Consider the following 17256-nt stretch of genomic DNA (forward strand, 5'->3'; position numbering starts at 1 on the left):
CTGTTTATTTCTGCCCACTGACTTGGCACCAGGGTATACTCACAGTAGGCTGCTCATTGCACTGGGGGGGGATGATAGTGACAGGAACTCTTTTACATAGATGATAAACATGAGTAATTCTCTAATTTGTTGGTTTTCAGAAATACTTGGGTCAATACACTTGGAATGTAGTAAATATTGGTTGACTTCTTTCTGCCTGGTCCTGTGAACTTCAGAATTCTATTCATAGTAAGCCTGTATCATCTCATTAAAGTACTGGAATTAAACAGTAAAGCAATTTCAGAAAGAAATTAAATATTTTATAGTTGTACTCAATAAATTTTTTATTATATCCTGCAGCAACTTGGAACTGATTCAAATGTCACTGTTTTGACTTCATAAATTGTTTGCAAATAGATATCTTCCCCTGTGTGGGCCACTCAGTCAGAGGAATGAAAAAAAAGAAGACTGGGACCATCATGAACTTAAATTCTGGTGATTTTTTTATGTCTGAGACCTTGCAGTTTCATATACATCCCTTTGTATGAATTCTGTAAAATTCTGCATTGCTCACTGAATATGCAGTGTTCATCCAAATGCACAGTTACACACATATGTATGTATGAGGTATTCTACATTAAATACTTTGGCAGAAATGCATAGAGAATGAAGGTTTTTACCAGACTGACAAAATCTGTAAATATTGCCTCCCATATTCCATCCATAATAATATGACTAGGTGAAAATGTGGTGTCCTGAAGTATTACCTTGCCACATATATGAATTCTAGTGTATCAAAGCATTTCAGGGGACTCCCAAATGTTTCCATGTTCCATATCTCATCATTGCTTAATTTAGACTAAGATCAGCTTTTTCTTTCAACTCTGGAGACCATGAAAACTTCTGAATGCTTCCCATTTCTTCAGTATACACAGCTATTTGGACATTTTTTGACTTTGCAGTAGTTTTAAATTACACATTGATCTTCAAGACCAGACCATGTTACTCTAGTAAACATTTCAGGTGTCTTTCTTCTACAGATTACCCAAGATAAAATTAGTTATGAAACACAGAAGCAGTTTAGGTCTGGAAAAAAAAGAGACAAAACTGGTTTAAGCAGTTCTGTGTGAAGTCTGAAAGGCCAGAGCCACAATTTGGTCCATATATTTATTCAACAGCAGGAAGTCCATGTCCATTCCAGTCTGAGGAAATTAATGCATGTGTACATGCATGATATATGTATAAGAAAATGGAATGAGCAAAAATTCTCTTCTGTACCTGCTCTAGTTCCCATCATAGATCATGTTTTTCTCTGACACTTGTTTCTAATATCACCAGTTAGTAACCACTTTGTTCTTCAGTAATCTTATTTTTTGTGCAAAAAGCTTCTTCCCTGAAGTGAATAACCATTTTTCTATATAAATTCTCAGTTTCTAATCACTTTTGAAAGCATATTTTTTTCTCAGACTTTGTTAATCTCCTCACACTCTGGTGTGGATGACAACTGTGTCAGTGTCTTACAGACAAAGTGAGCATCCTTATGGTCAGAACAATGTTTTCCCATACATTTGTATGAGAACTTGCTCAAAACTTTTTTCCAATGATATTATTGAACCATAATGTTAATATCATATATATGTTTCTAATTGGTTTATTGCTCACTCTTATTTTTATATCCATAGATTTCATTATCAAGTTCCTAGGAATGTGTCATTGCAATCATTTTTACTGAAAATCTATCTGTAGTATATTGGTCCTCTGCCTTCTTTCTAAATTTCTCAGTTCCTTCACTGCAGTTTTCAGAAGATCATCATTAGCTTCAGCTGAAGCTTAAATGACTGTGGGCAATGGTACCTCATAGAACTGTACATACACAGCCAGGGAATAATGCCTATAGCCTTAAAACTTTGCTCCTTAATATTATCTTTCCATCTTCAACTAAAGTATTAATATCTTAAGGTGATGCTGGAGTCAGTAACTCAGAGCACGTTTCTGCCAAACACAATGGTTTGTGATCCCCTGATGTCTTCGACAGGACTCTTTGGGACAACTGAAGATGTCTACACTGCCTGTGATCATCAAAGAGGTATGCAGACAGGCTCCAACAGAAAAAAGACATTGTACAATGTCAAAAACTGAAAAGTGATTTGAATTCAATTCATTTTAGATGAATCATGCAGCAAAAAGGTTACAGATTCTGAAACTGCTGCTGAGCCTTCTGTTATATGCATTGTCTGCTCTGGTCTTACTGACCTTTTCAAGCATATCACCAGTCATGTCAGTTAAAGGTGTGCAGGAATAGTAGCAGCTTTAGTTTTGTTTGTCATGCAATGTGTTGAACTGATGCTTTTTCCTCTTATTTGAAAACATGATACACCTAATTCAAGCAGAAACTTTCAAAGGCCATCGTAGTTCATTATGAGGGGCTCAGCAACTATGGCTTCAGATTCTTGACTCCTTTTGTTTACTCCATGTGTTTGAAATCCAGCATTTCTCACTGAAAAGATACCCACAATACACCACTTCAGCTATAGAAAGGAAGAGTAATTTATTTTGGGAGATTTATGGTTCCTCAGACACTCTGCAACTTTGTAGTGAATAGTGGAGACTGGGTAAATACACACTAAGATGGCAATGACTAGGATTCTGAAAGCCACTAGAGAACAGAACAGCTGTAGAAATGTGTCTGTAATAGTGCAAGAGTTCCTCACTACAGAAATTGCCAATGTTAAGGGTGCAATGTTCTAACTGTTCATATGGAAAACCTGTGCTTTACCAGGCCATACATCTCATGTGGGGAATCCCTAATCTGTTTGAAGGAATTTATTCCTAATGTTCTGGTGTCAGATCAGGTTCTTGTTCAGAAGTTTAAGTAAGCACTGCTTGTTAGAAATCTTCTCCCTTCTGAACGATTGGATTAAATTCCTGAATAGTCCTGGCATTCTTCTCTGTGCTCAGGTTGAATCATTCAAAAGGCTCTGAAAAGGGAGGTAGTACAACCCACTCTGTTAATGAGCCAAACTTTTGGTTAGAAACAGGGAAAAATTACGACTATGCAAAATTTTTCTCTTCCGAAGCTATTTTTGTTCTTTTACATGAGAATACTGGTGGTTTTATGGAAAAGACCTTTCCTAGCAAGACACATTTTGAGTAATAACAGTAATTTCCACATGGCTCCTGATGGTGCTAATCCATGACCACTGAGGACATAGTGTTTTGTTTCTATATCACTAAGTTTGGCATATGAAATAGAATATAAATCTTCTTGCTTCAAGATGGTTATATTTAAAGCCCTGCAGGAATTGAATTTTTTTTAAAATCATACTGGTTTAATATTAGTTTTCATTCCATCTTAGAATACAGTCCTAACTTTCATTTAGAATTCCCAAACTCACAGAAAGCAGTCTGTTTTAAAATTTAAACATGCACTTTTAAATACCTGATATGATTCATTCCAAGTTAATTTTGGATCCCTTCTTTTTTTACCTTGATTTTTATTAAAGATCTGCCTGTTATTCAACCTTCTTCCACGTCTTTAAACAAACAAACAAAACACCCCAAATACAAAACCCACAACACTGACATTGAAATAATCCCAAGGTAACTTCTGATATTGGCATATACACGTTTGCCAAAGGCAAAGTAGCCCATCCGAGGCATTTTGACAATATATAACTTTACTGTGGTCTGTGACTAGTTAACAGTATAAGGTCTGTGGTGCTACACCTGCGCAGCTCTGAATTCATCCAGATGGACCGTGGTGCAGCAGTTATACTCGAGCAATCATGTTAAGTTGAACTCCACTTGTAGCTAAGTGAAAAGCTCCCTTAGTTCTTAAGACACAAGCTTTATGCAACAATCAGGTCAGACTGCCTCTTGCTAAGCAAAGATGAGCTGAGGAAGTAATTAGCCTTTTCTGACCAAGGCAGGAGCTATGTTTCTTCCTGCACATGTTTTCTATTGCTCAATTCTTCATGCTTTTAGGCTTTCTAGGAGTCCTTTCTGGTTACAGTAATTTCTCTCCTGAATCAAATTTAAACCAGCCTTTGAATTCTCTTATCACTTCTTCCACAGTAGCCAAGGAGTACATATAACATGTCTAGCACACACAGATAAAGCCACTACTGCCTTGCATAAGCAGCCTTTGAGCAGAAAAGTACTTTGCTCTGCAGCCAGAGTAGAATGTAGGTCAGCCTAATAACATTCAACCTGCACTTTTTTCTGGTGACAGTAATAGGCTTGAGGATCGTGATCCCAACATCTTTTGAAAACCTGTTTTGTGCTAGGTAGAAACAAAGTAGAAGCTCAAGTTGAACAGAAGAGAAAGTGATGGCAAGACTGTCTAGAAAGAAACAGATGAAGACAACTCCTGTTCTAAAAGAACACTAGTGTTTTAACGTATGAGCCCAAAGTAAGTTTCTAAAATATTTTCTGCAAAAATGTGAAGAAGTTCCAGCAAGCCCAATCAGATACAGGACCCTGGCTTAGACGGACTTTCATCTGGGACAGTGTAGCCACCCCCATGGTCCCATGGGGAGAACTACAGAGTTAGTTTGCCTTTCCATTCCCACACTGGTAATTTTACTGCTTTTATTTTCTGGCTATCAGAATATATCAGCATTTGTATCTCAGGGCATTTTTTTAATACAAAGTGGAGGATATTAAAATTCGTGACACCAAAAATATTGTGTAATTTTTCATTTCTTCTCTATGTTTTCCAGTGCTTGGTGAAAAGGGCAAAATAATACAGAAAATTCACACAGTCTCTGACTTCTAAATTTCAAACATTATGACCAAATTAAATGTCTTTTCCAACAGACAAAAAGGTGGACCGTGTTACATAGGAATGATCTACCCACCTTATATTAAAACTGGACTACATATAAAGAGACCAGAGAGTTTTGTTTTGGCTGATGGCAGTATTTCCCTCCACATATATTTTCCCACACATACTGTATTAGCTTGCCTGCATATGCCATGCAGCAGTCAATGTATCCCTGGAAAAGTCTGGACAGCTGTCTTTCATTTGGCACGCATTCTTGAACCTACTTGAGACTTATTGCCTTCCACAGCTTCACTTGTCACCACCAATAAAACCACATCCCCCACAAAGTAGGAGACTCATTTTAGAGGTGTCACCTTAGCTAGGGAACTTCAATCAAGTCTCTTGACTGAACAAGCTCTGTAGTCTGGGAAGATTATGTCAAGAGATGCCATTCTCTGAGGGCTGCCCAACCCAGGCTCCATGAAAAGTACAATAAGATAGTCAATGCAGCTGAACAGGCAGTGGAAATCACCTTAAAATGGTGGGATGGAAAAGGTCTGAATTCTGTGTTTTCTTCTGCACCCCCTGCTACCCATCATCATCCTGTTTTAGGCACAATTCTGGTGTGTTCTTGTCACTAGGGGGTCTATTGGTCCTTATGTTTTTGTATGGTGATATGAAGTTTTACCTGCCCCTTTCTTTTTCTCTAAAAAGAAACCCTGAAAACTTTCATAGAGTCTATGTCTTTGGCTGATCTTTCCCTCCTTAGTGGCATAATACCTTGATCATGTTCATCATTTACAAGACAGGAAAGCTCCCTGAATTCTTTACTCTGATATGAGGTAGAAAAGGCATGAGCACATGCAAAGGTGAGGTGTTGGTGTCAGCACCTTTAAAGTGCTCGTCATATACAATAGTACTTCAAGGGGCCATAGCATATTTAAAAATAATGATTTGAGCCTTTCCAGAACCAAAGGAAACACAGAAACTGGACTACATGAGTACTGTTCCATGAATGAAACATGCTGTGTCATTTATATGACAATAGAAATCCTGCCAGAGAAGATGATATTTATCAAAACAAAGTCAAAGTTTCAAGCCCAATGGCCAAAGTATTTCAAGGTTATTCACTGTACCTGTGGATTGGCAGAATAAATACTTCAGCTTTTCTTTCATGTTGCCTTAAGATAGGAAAAAATGAGCAACTCAACACTCTTGTAGATAGAAAAGTGAAGTTGTAGATAGAACAGGAAAATTGTAGATAGAAAAGGGAAGCCATGACCTTTTCACTCAGCTGCATATTGCACACAAATATGGGGAAAGGATCTAGACTGGCTTGTGGCAGCAGGTCACAGAGCAGGCCCTGAAACACAGGGCTGGATTTGTGCCCAGCCCCAAGGGACACCCATCTCTTGGTAAATCTGTCTAGTTAAGGACATGATGATGTTCCAGTTTTCCTAAGGGGGGCTGGAGGCTGTTGGCAGAGGATTAAAAAAAAAATAAAAATATGCCTGATTCAGAAAAGGATCAATTCAACTTTCTGCTTCTCTTGAGCAGCCTCTGAAGTTGGGATTCCAGTAGGGCTATAGGCTAATTTTAAAACTTTTTGTTTTTTACCTGGCAGAAGGCCTGTGAGCCTGCTGCTCCCAGCACTCCCATTCTCCCCCACAGAAGCCTTCAGACTCTGACATAGCCAGGTGTGTTCAGTCTGCAGGGCTTATAAAGTTAATCCAATGGCAAGCTCCTCTGATTTTCCTTTTAACTAAGGAGGTGAATAAAATCTGGGATTCAAATATCCTGAAGGTATGGGTCCCAAAAGTCAGACCCAGAGCTTCTGCCCACCTCTTGGCTTTGCTACAATGTCACAGTAGCGTCTCAGGGTTTAAAACACAGCATGCAGTATTACATTAATCCTATATGTGCATACCTATGAAGATATTTATAGCATGGGAATGATTCATGAAAGCAACCACAAATTCCTCTGTAAACCTTTAGGAGTTGTAATTAAAGTAATTAGAAGTATTAATTACTTTACAGAAGCCATGCAGGATGCAAGATCCATATTACAGTTATTCTGTCACAATTTCAAGCCCTTCGAATTAATTTTACTGTGGAAACTTCTCCAGCCTATTTGCATCATTTTGCACTCTGAACTGGCTGTCTAGACAGACAAATGCTACTCACTTGACTTGCAGTGCTATCATAACCTATATTAAATTACAATTTCATATAAGCAATCCCTAAAATCAAATATTCAGGATTTATTTGAAAATGAAATAATAAATAATGGATAACTGGACTAAGAAACTGTGAAGTACAGATCAAGTGTAAGATGCTGTGGGGTGTGAAAATGAACTAAACCTTTTCTGTTTTCTTCACATTACTTTCATTCACATGCTTGCTTCACTCCAGTGATATAAGTATTACAGATAATATATTCAAAATTAATTTAGAATCCTTAAAGATCCTAAAGTAAGGGTCAGGATTGGATCCCTGTAACTGTTTAAGAATCTCAACTGAGAGAAATTACTAATCATCCTTAAAAAGAATAGAAGAAAATTGAGTAACGAATGAATGACAATAATGATTCCAAGATGTATACTTGAATTCTGCTTTCACTAAATGTTATTTGAATGGATGCAGAAAGGACATATCCTTGCCATTGCCTCTGCTTCTTACAATCACCCAAAAAAGGTAGCTGTACATGAATCCAGCAGAAGGAGACTGTAAGATCAGACTTTTGCCTGTATGTAGCTAGTCTAGCTCACGGAAAGAAAAAACAGAGTTTTTGAAAAAGTGTGCCCATTGCTATACCCAAAGAGATTCAATAATAAGAGCCTGTGTTTCGATTCTAGAAAAAAAAAAGTGTTTAAATCACAGATTATGCTTGTTAACTGTATTATATAGATTTATCTTACCAGGCCTAGGCATAAGATCAGTAATACATTTTTCTAGGGGAAGAATTTATTGCAAATATATGCATATTTCTGTACATTTTCCTGGTAACTGCACTGCTAAGGACAGAAAGAAGCCTGTTTAAAAAAATTTGGAATTTAATTGGCAAAGTAGTTTTAGGTTACAACTGCTTGGCAAGTTTACTTGGAAGCTCTTTGTCCAGTGATGTGTTTTCAGAGTAGTATGTTTTTCATTTTCTAATCTAACAAAACAAATACTCCCTATGATGATATTAACATTATTTTAGATTAAATAAATGAAAGAACTTGCTGGAATTCTTAGAAAAAATGAAATAAATTAATGTTATTTACCTATCTGCCACAAGTCGTAACTAGGTGGCTTTGACTATTTTCACATCTAAGACCGAAGTTATTTTAGTCTAGGAATACATCACTTCTTTATATTTCAGAGTGCTCAATTCTCACAAATTCTGTACTCTGACTTTTTAAATTTTTTGGACTGCAGTATTAAGAGGCACATTTTCTTTTTTTCCCATGTGTAAACACTTTTGCTTGAAATGTCTCACACAGGATGAAATACAATAGGAAGCAAAAAATGCAAAACACAGGGCTTGATGCGTTTCAGAGGAATAAGGAAGGAAAACTGCAGTCAGGAGAAGGAAGAAGGATTAGTTTTGTTTGAAATATGTTTATTAAAATGAAGTGCACCATGAATTTTTCATTGCAATGTTCCTTTTTCTTGTCAAATATGTTGCAGATCCTAATTCTTTCTGGACATCTATCCACCCAGAATACTGGAGTGAGCACAACGCCTGTGAATGGTTGCAGTTTTGCTGTAACCAGTACAAACTAGATGCCAACTGCATTTCCTTTCCCCACTTTCATATCAACGGCTTGCAGTTATGCAACATGACCCAGGAAGAGTTCCTAGAAGCTGCAGGCATTTGTGGTGAATTCCTGTATTTCATCTTACAGAATATCAGGATGCATGGTTAGTGTTCCAGAAATCAAACACAAAACATAAAGTGCTGAATTTTTGTGTGTTTCACACTAAAAGAAAATGTGGGATCCACGTTCTTGAGCACTGAAAAAAGGCATAGTACAGAGGCCACTTAGATACTGCACAAGGAGTACACAGAAATATGGCAGGCAGAAAATCTTCCTGCTACCTTAGGCCTCACAATCACACATAGACCAGGCACAACTCTGTGTGCCAGTCAAATCTCTAAATACCCATGAGCACTTCTCTCTCCTTTGGTTTTCTACCAAAACTGGTCAACCTGAATGATTCAAGGGAAGTCTACATCCTGACAGGATATAGAAAGATATAACACATTGTTATTCCTGTAACTCAAAGTAGTGAAGATTGCTTTGCTTCTTAAAAAGTAAGCAAGAAGTTTTGTTTGATGAGGTTATCATCACTGCAGTATGCAACATATTAATAGTATGCTTAATGATGGCCTTGAATGAAAACACTTTTAATTTACTATTTTCAACCTTGTCTTAGAAGACTTATTAATGCTTAAATGAGTCAAGGTTAAAAAACTAAGTTATTGGTAGTTTAGAATAAGTGAAGTGAAATTTCTGCTGCAGATACCCTTTCTCTACAGTCATGCCCGCCAAAGATTAGTGTGTATGCCTAACTAGGGCAATTGTACCCAAGTGCATTGTGATGATATGAACAAAGGAGTTTCCACTAAGCAGGGAAATTCAGAATGTCATTTCCTTGTGCCCCTGCAATGAGAAACTGAGGAGCATTTTAGCTCCTTGAAGCCCTCAATGGCTCAAGCCTTCTCTGGCTTAGGGGAGTATTTGACCAAACTAGACTTATGTGACTGCTGAAAAAGGATTAAAAACTTAGGCATGCAAGTCCTGGAGGACCTCGTGGTAGCTGACACTGCCAGCGGCTCCCAGTGGTGAACAGCTACTTAGTCACCATGTGCTGGAATTTATCCATCCCTCCCTGCTCCACTGCCTACTTTTGAACTGCTCAGTGGGGAGAGAGGTGGCAAGGCAGAATGCAGCAGTAGAGGGTGACCTGGGTACCCAGCAAACAGGGAAGGGTAGGCTGAAGCTGAAACAGGATCTTTGAGAGACTGGGAAGACCAGAGAAAAGGAGATGCCTAAGAAAATATGTAGATAAACTTTATCAAAATGGAGTAAGGCTGTGCAGTGACTGAGACATCAGTAGGACAGGTAAGACTAGGAGAGATAAGAAAGACTAGAGATTGTCACACAAACAAAACAGCTCTCCGGTTTAGGTTGGAACTGCTCTGTGGGACTGACTGGCATCACTTTCTTCCACCCAGTTAGTGTTCATATATCATATCAGAGAGGCCATTCAGAAAGCAATTATTAAATGCAGGAGATAAGGATGTTATTAAGGGAATTAAAGAATTCAGAGCTGTGAAGAAAATCTCATTAAGAAAATTAATTTTTTATAGTCAGTAGAGAGATTGAACACTTGACAGCGAACAAAATACATATGCTCATGCATATCCACCTTGTAAATTGCATCAGACCTGTGAGGAAAGACAGTATGTAGCCCAGTAATGCAAGACATTACTACAACATACTTAATGACCAAACTATGCCTGCACAAGTAGGCTTAAGTCTAGCTTTTCCTAATTTTTTATGCCACACTCACAGCATGAGTTAAGTTTCTTGAATGCAGATTTGTATATGCAATGCATTTGTTTATGTGTTGTGAATGTAAATACTCATTTAAAAGATGATACTGTTCTAAAAAAGCAGACAACTCCCAGCCTTGTGAAGATGTGATTTTCAGCCATAGAGATGATCTTTACTTGCTTAGGCAAAGGAGAGAGGGAAGATTGCAGGAGTATTTTTCAACGGACAAGGAGCTGAACAAAAAAAGACTCACCTAAGTGTAAAGAAAGGGAGAGAAGCTGTCATATAGACAACGGCAAAAATGAAGTGCAAAGGGACCAGAGGGAAAAGAAACAATACACATGAATTATAAGATCAGAGACATACAGACACAATGCCAAGCATAAGAAGAAAATCCCAAAAGTAAAAAAAAAAAATCCCCAAACAACATAAACATAGTCATAGTGGGAAGGATAAATCATTTTTGCAGCAGAGTTGAAAAATTATTTCGTCATTTTGCAGCCTGTATTTTCTACATCTGTTCTAAGGTACATTCACGACCAATGATGCAGTAGACAAAGGCTTGGCTTTAGATTCCAGTCATAAGTTATTCTTGTGAAGAAAATAACTGAAAATTGAATTATGTTTTTCCCTTTTAGGCATTTCCTTTTTTACTGATGCAGAAGTAACAAAGCCATCAAACAAGGACTGTAAGTAAACTTATTTGTACATGATAAGCTCCATTCAACAGGAAACACTGTATTCAAACACCAGCAGTATGTAGTGGATGAAGAGAGAGATTTCTAAAACAAAAAAGAAGGGCCTTTGCTTCTTTAATGTTCTTTAATGCTGAGGCAGTTTTGACATTTTAGAAGCACTGCACAACACTAAGCCAAGAAATTCTTTGACTGCACATCATGGAGGGGTGCACTGCATGCATGAATACCATGTGCTAAACTCCATATGTCTGCAGAATCCAAGCATTTTGAAGAGGGCATTGAGAAAAAACTCATGTTTTGTTGTGCCGCAATACATGCAGTTGCATGCTAATTATTCACTTAGAATCACAGAATCATAGAATGATTTGGGTTGGATGGGACCTTAAAGATCACATCATTCCAACTCCCCCACCATAGGCAGGGATGCCATTCACTAGATCAGGTTGCTCAGGGCCCCATCCAACCTGGCCTTGAACACTTCCAGGAAGAGGCCAGCCAAAACTTCTCTGGGCAACCTGTTCTTTTGTACTGATGTAAAGTGCTTCACCAACTTCACACTAAAGAATTTCTCCCTAACATCTAATCTAAACTTGTCCTCTTTCAGTTTAAAACCATTGCCCCTTGTCCTGTCACCATCTGCCCGTACAGAAAGTACCTCTCCCTTCTTTTTATAAGCCCCCTTAAGGTACCAGAAGGCCACAATGAGGTCTCCCCAGGGTCTTCTCTTCTCCGGGCTGAACAATCCCAGCTGTCTCAGCCTGTCTTCATAAGAGAGGTGCTCCAGCCCTCTAATCATCTTGGTGGTCCTCCACTGGACCAGTTCTAATAGGTCCATCTCTTTCTCGTGCTGAGAACCCCAGACCTGGACACAGCACTCCAGGTGGGGTCTCACCAGAGCAGAGTAGAGGGGTAGAATCCCCTCCCTTAACCTGCTGGTGATGCTGCTTGTGGTGCAGTCAGGATGCATTTGGCCTTCTCTCTGAGCACACGGAGTTGGCTCTTGTCCACCCACGAGCACCCTGAAGTCCTCTGCAGGGCTGCTCTGAATGACTAATCTGAAGTTAAGGTGATTTCTACGTATAACAGCACTAGCAGCTTTTTCAGTAGTCACATTATTTGTGACTTTGTCACTTCTGATTCTCAAACAAACTTTTGAACTGAGTTGAAATAACAGAGTTTAGCAATGCTGGGAAGCAGGCTTTCTAACTCCTCATACTACTGTCTTGTTTTCAAGGCGAGCAATGTTTGTTACAATCTTTCGCTTGAAACACTTAAAATGACCTTGAAAATTGCTTTTAAAACATCAAGTTGAATACAATGTCAATCAATGGAACAGAAGTTATGAATGACATAAACTTTGCAAGACATTATAATGTACTAATTTCTGGAGTAAAAAACCCAGATTCTAGTGTCATAGGTGTTTGCATGACCTGATTTATTTTTTTTCTGGAGGGAATTATTTGAAGGCAGCTCCAGCAAGGCAATGAACTAAAATTTTGAAAGTTACATTTAGGTAAGTGCAATTGATTTGTGAGGATGACAATCCAATAATAAAATGTACTGTAAATACTGCCTTAGCACTTTGGCATGCATAAGAAAACATCTACTAAATATCTGTCTTCCTCCTGTTCAAGACCTACAGAATTCTCATTTGTGGGAATTTGTAAGGGATTTGCTCCTTTCTCCTGAAGAAAATGGTGGCATCCTGAAATGGGAAGACAGGGGACAAGGCATTTTTTGTGTTGTTAAACCAGAAGCTCTGGCAAAGATGTGGGGACAAAGGAAGAAAAATGACAGAATGACGTATGAAAAATTGAGCAGAGCTCTCCGGTGAGTTAACGAGCAGCAGTATCCCTCATTTCATTTGGCTTCTATTCCAGCATCCATTTTTCATAACTATTATGAAAACTTTGGGGTGGGAGGGAAGGATTGGGTGGGTGGTTATTTTCTTCATGTTTTTTCTTTAGGTCATGAGATAGCTCCTGGCCTCCTTTGCTTCTGAAAAAAATCCATAGGGCTAAATAGAAAGCAGTATAGAGTTGTAACTGTTGATGACAACAAAGTAATCACACTTTATCTCAGTTGAGAATGTTACACTACATTTGCCAAGCAACCCCCCAAAAATTTCTCTTTTTGCTGTTCCAGTTACATTGATGGTTTCTTCTCAACTGTGATGACCTTGGGGAAAAAGTACAACAAATCGAAGATCACAGTTCTTTGTAATTCTTGCATCTTTCAAACAGTGGAAGGCATACTCCAAGGCATGTGGGAAAGTTTAAACCTGTTTAAAGTCTTGAGAGCAATTTAACAGAAAGACAGGAGCTCTCTGACTGTAAACACAGTGATTCACATACTGTTCTGCTGTCATGAAGTCCACGTGAAAAACTTCTCTATTGTGACTTCTGCTACTACTTTGTCCATTGTTTCTTTCTGGTTTTCCTCTGCAGTTACTATTATAAAACGGGCATTTTGGAGCGAGTGGACAGAACGCTGGTGTACAAGTTTGGAAAGCATGCCCGTGGTTGGCAGGAGAACAAGATGTGAATGGCCTCATGTTTCCTTCTCAGTACAGAATGTGCCACCTCCTGAATTATAAAGCTGCAATGGATACTTGAGGGAGAGTTTTTCTGCTCCCTCTCTCTCCTCTGTCAGTCTGGTTGAACTCATTGCAGATTGCTTCAAAAGACAGACTAGAGCAACAAAAACAGTACTTGAGTTTTGGAGTTGTCTTCCCCTTCATGATTTCTGCCAAGCACTATCTCTTGTGCCCCTTTACTGCTCCTCAAGAGATAAGGATTAATGTTGATATTTAAACACTCCCTCCCTCTCTCTGTCTTAGCCAGTATGTCCACTGGGAAGTATTAAATTCTGCCTAGTTTCACTGCCATTTAAAAGAAATTGTTTAGGCACATCTTCCAGTTAGGTTCCTATACTTTGGAGTAACACAGAAAATTTTCCTTCATTTCATAAGAAAAACAATTTTCTTATCCAATGTACCCTAAACCATTGCATTTCTCAGATATGCTAGAACTCAATATGTTGTTCAAAATGAGCAATTCAGTCCTCTATATTTATCTGGATTTAACTGGTTCAGTCAACTAAGTTAACAAAGAAAAAAGACTATTCTGAATTATTTATCAAGCAGCTATCTTCCTTGCCTATTGATGTCATCTATGCAATTATATTAACCTATATATACTTGGTATATTTAGTTTTTTGAGCGAAAAAAGAGTTCACTGCAATTATTTATCACTGTTCTTTGTGCTGTATTGGTGAGTTACCATTGTTCACATGATATCAATTCTGTTATATAGCAAAATTAATATCATTTTTATTGTAAAGAATTTTGATGGAAATATTAACTCCTGTGAAATCCAAGGTCACTTTTTGCAACTTTGTATGCACAGAAGTTTGAATTTTTCTTCTATTAACCCTCATGAAGGTGAATTCATGTGACTTTTGCATTTGGAAGAAGCAGTTCTGGAAAGAATATAAGCATTTGCTGAAGTAGATTAATTTTGAAATGCAAATTATTATTTGTGGCAAGGTTTTTATAGAACTTTCGCCCACATCTATACAACCATATGTTTAATTCTTCAAAGCAGCCTATGACATACAGTTTTACATATACCAATAAAAATTACCATGCAGTAAGTGCCCTCAGGTGCTCCCTACCCTAACTTCACAATAAGTAAATTGGTTAGAATGAAGGATGATATGTGAAAATTCAATTGTATTTTTTGAAAGCATCATAGTCATTTGGTAGTTATTACGGCCATTGGTTTTTACACATTACAAATTTAAGCAACTCTAAATCCATCAACAATTTTAGGCTAACCACAAGTGGCTTTCAGGGAGTTTTGATGGGGTTCTGGTCTTGCTTTCCAATGGATGTCTTTACAGCATGTTATTCCACATAACCTGAGTTCATTGTTGAGTTCCTTTGTTCTTTAGCCCTAAAAGTCTTGTTCTTGAAAATCAGAAAACTGTGGCCATGTCTGCAATGACAATTGTGTTTTACAGAAATCATTTGGTTTAAGAACTGGAATTATCCAGTTAAGTACTGCTGCAATAACATTTTAAGTTGGTACCTTACTACACTACTTAGGGGGGAATGGCTGCGATGGCTCTTACTGACTGTACAACCTGCATCATGTCCTGACTTCACCTCTACCCATCAAATGCTGCAAAATTCATATTAGAGATGATTATCACTGAGTATTCTTCAAAAAATGATGCATCTATGGATATCTCCATCTTATGCCTGTTTTTCAACCATTTATTTCTTTTTATCTGCATAAGAGCTACACACATCCTTCTTGAAAGATAAATTCCTTTAAGATATGGATAGGGTATAAAGGGCATGCTGTGAAAAATGCTCAAATTTTATTGCAGCACTATTGCAGCACCTATTTCCCAATACAGCACAATTACTTTGCTAAAAGAAAAAATCATTAACCACAGACAAAACAGGGACATTAAACCCGACATAAAATTAGTCTATAAGAGGACATAGAACTGAGGGATGAGTACTTTCAAAATAAAATTTACCACCCAAAATCATAGAATCACAGAATAGCTTAGGCTGGAAGGGACCTTAAAGATTATCTCATTCCAATCCCCTGCCATGGGCATGGATGCCACCCACAAGATTATTTTGCTCAGGGCCCCATCCAACCTGGCCTTGAACACTTCCAGGATCCCCATCTTCTTTGGGCAACCTGTTTAGTGCCTCATTACTCTCGAAGTAAAGAATTTCTTCCTATTATCTAATCTAAATCTCTCCTCTTTAGTTTAAAATTGTTCTCCCTTGTCCTATCACTATCTGCTCTGCATAAAGTTGTTCTCCCTCATTTTTGTAAGCCCCATTTAAATACTGAAAGGTTGCAGTGAGCCTTTTCTTCTCCAGACTGAACAATCCCAGCTATCTCAACCTGTCTTTGTAGGAGAGGTGCTTCAGCCCTCTGGTCATTTTCATGGCCGTCCTCTGGACCCCCTCCATGTGTTTCTTGTGCTGAGGACTGCAGACCTGGTCTAGTGGAAGGTGTACCTGCTCATGGAATGTGTAGCTGCCCATGGCAAGAGGGTTGGAACTAGATGGTCTCTAAGGTCTCTTCCAACCCAAACCATATGATTCTATGATTATTTACTGCGTGAGGGGCTGGGTCAGACAAAACAGTCAGGGAGACTCTCCCATTGAATCATGAATTTAGAAAGGTCCCCCTTGTTTTCTAAACTCCTTCTTAGAGAGCAGTTTGGGTGCATCTGGATCCAATCCTAGTCTCAGACTTGATCAATAGTTTTTATCTATAGGATTATAAATATGCACAATGAATCCTTTACATATCTTTCAAAGTTTAGTGTGCTATCAATCACTTACCCAGAGTCTGTGGCAAGAAAACTCCCAGCCAGAGAAAGTTTCTCAAGGAAACTCTTGAGAGGCTCCCCTGCTCAAGGGAAGATCCTGGTGTGCAGCCTGATGATGTACAGGAGAGCTCAACTGGCCCTCAGTTGTCCACTGCTTATAGAGTAAGATTATGCTCATAGTTCCCTACCTGCTAGACATCTGGTCCACCATTTGAGACAGCCCTTGGCTACCACATTGCCATCTGCCCCCAAAGACAGAGTAAACTGGATACAGCCATCACAACCCCCACTTGTGGTTATGGCTTAAGTGAGAAATAAGGGGGATGTGGGGAATGAGAGGTAAGGGGAATGGAAGGGCAGGAGGGAGTGACACCACCACATGTGTTCATCTCTTTCTGTGTCCCTTTCTGTGTGGCTCTGAGCACTAAGTGCCATTCTGTGTACCTCAGGGTCCTCTAAGTGCCCTTTGTCACAGCTCAGGGACCTCCATGTATTCTTTTGTTCACTTTACACCCCTCACTATCACTTTCTGTGCAGACCCAGAGCTTCAAAGTGCCTCTTGTTGAGACCGATGGGCTTCCTTGGGCCTTTCTATGTGTGCCAGTGTCTCTATGTGCTTTTCTGGGTGGCCTTGGCTCCTGGCCCTACCAAAACCAAGCTTCTGCCCTTATGCCTCTTCCTAACAGTTTTCCTAAACCACTGCCTCACTCTAACCAGAGCCTTGGTACAAAAGACAAAACCTTCAGCTTAGGACTCCCATAAAGAAGGGGCCAGGACTAACAGCTGTTGCTGCCCTTTGATGCTTACTCAGAGCCCCAACCAACAGCAGAACTCTCTGCTTGTTCTGACACCTAGTGATTTTCCATATTGGAGCAATGTTTGGTTTGACGTAGAGCCAGGG

General features: G+C 38.8%; 1 protein-coding gene across 1 annotated transcript; it reads left to right on the forward strand.

Moving 5' to 3' along the window:
- The first annotated feature begins 1941 nt into the window (after positions 1-1941).
- Positions 1942-13532, forward strand: ELF5 (E74 like ETS transcription factor 5). Its single transcript, XM_018082014.1, is given in 5 exon segments — positions 1942-2065; positions 8417-8650; positions 10929-11045; positions 12623-12818; positions 13436-13532. Coding segments are annotated over 5 exon segments (768 nt in total).
- Positions 13533-17256: the final 3724 nt, after the last annotated feature.

This window comes from Manacus vitellinus, unplaced genomic scaffold (assembly GCF_001715985.3).
Source record: "Manacus vitellinus isolate BGI_N305 unplaced genomic scaffold, ASM171598v3 scaffold_59_pilon, whole genome shotgun sequence".
In the NCBI taxonomy this organism is placed as follows: Eukaryota; Metazoa; Chordata; class Aves; order Passeriformes; family Pipridae; genus Manacus; species Manacus vitellinus.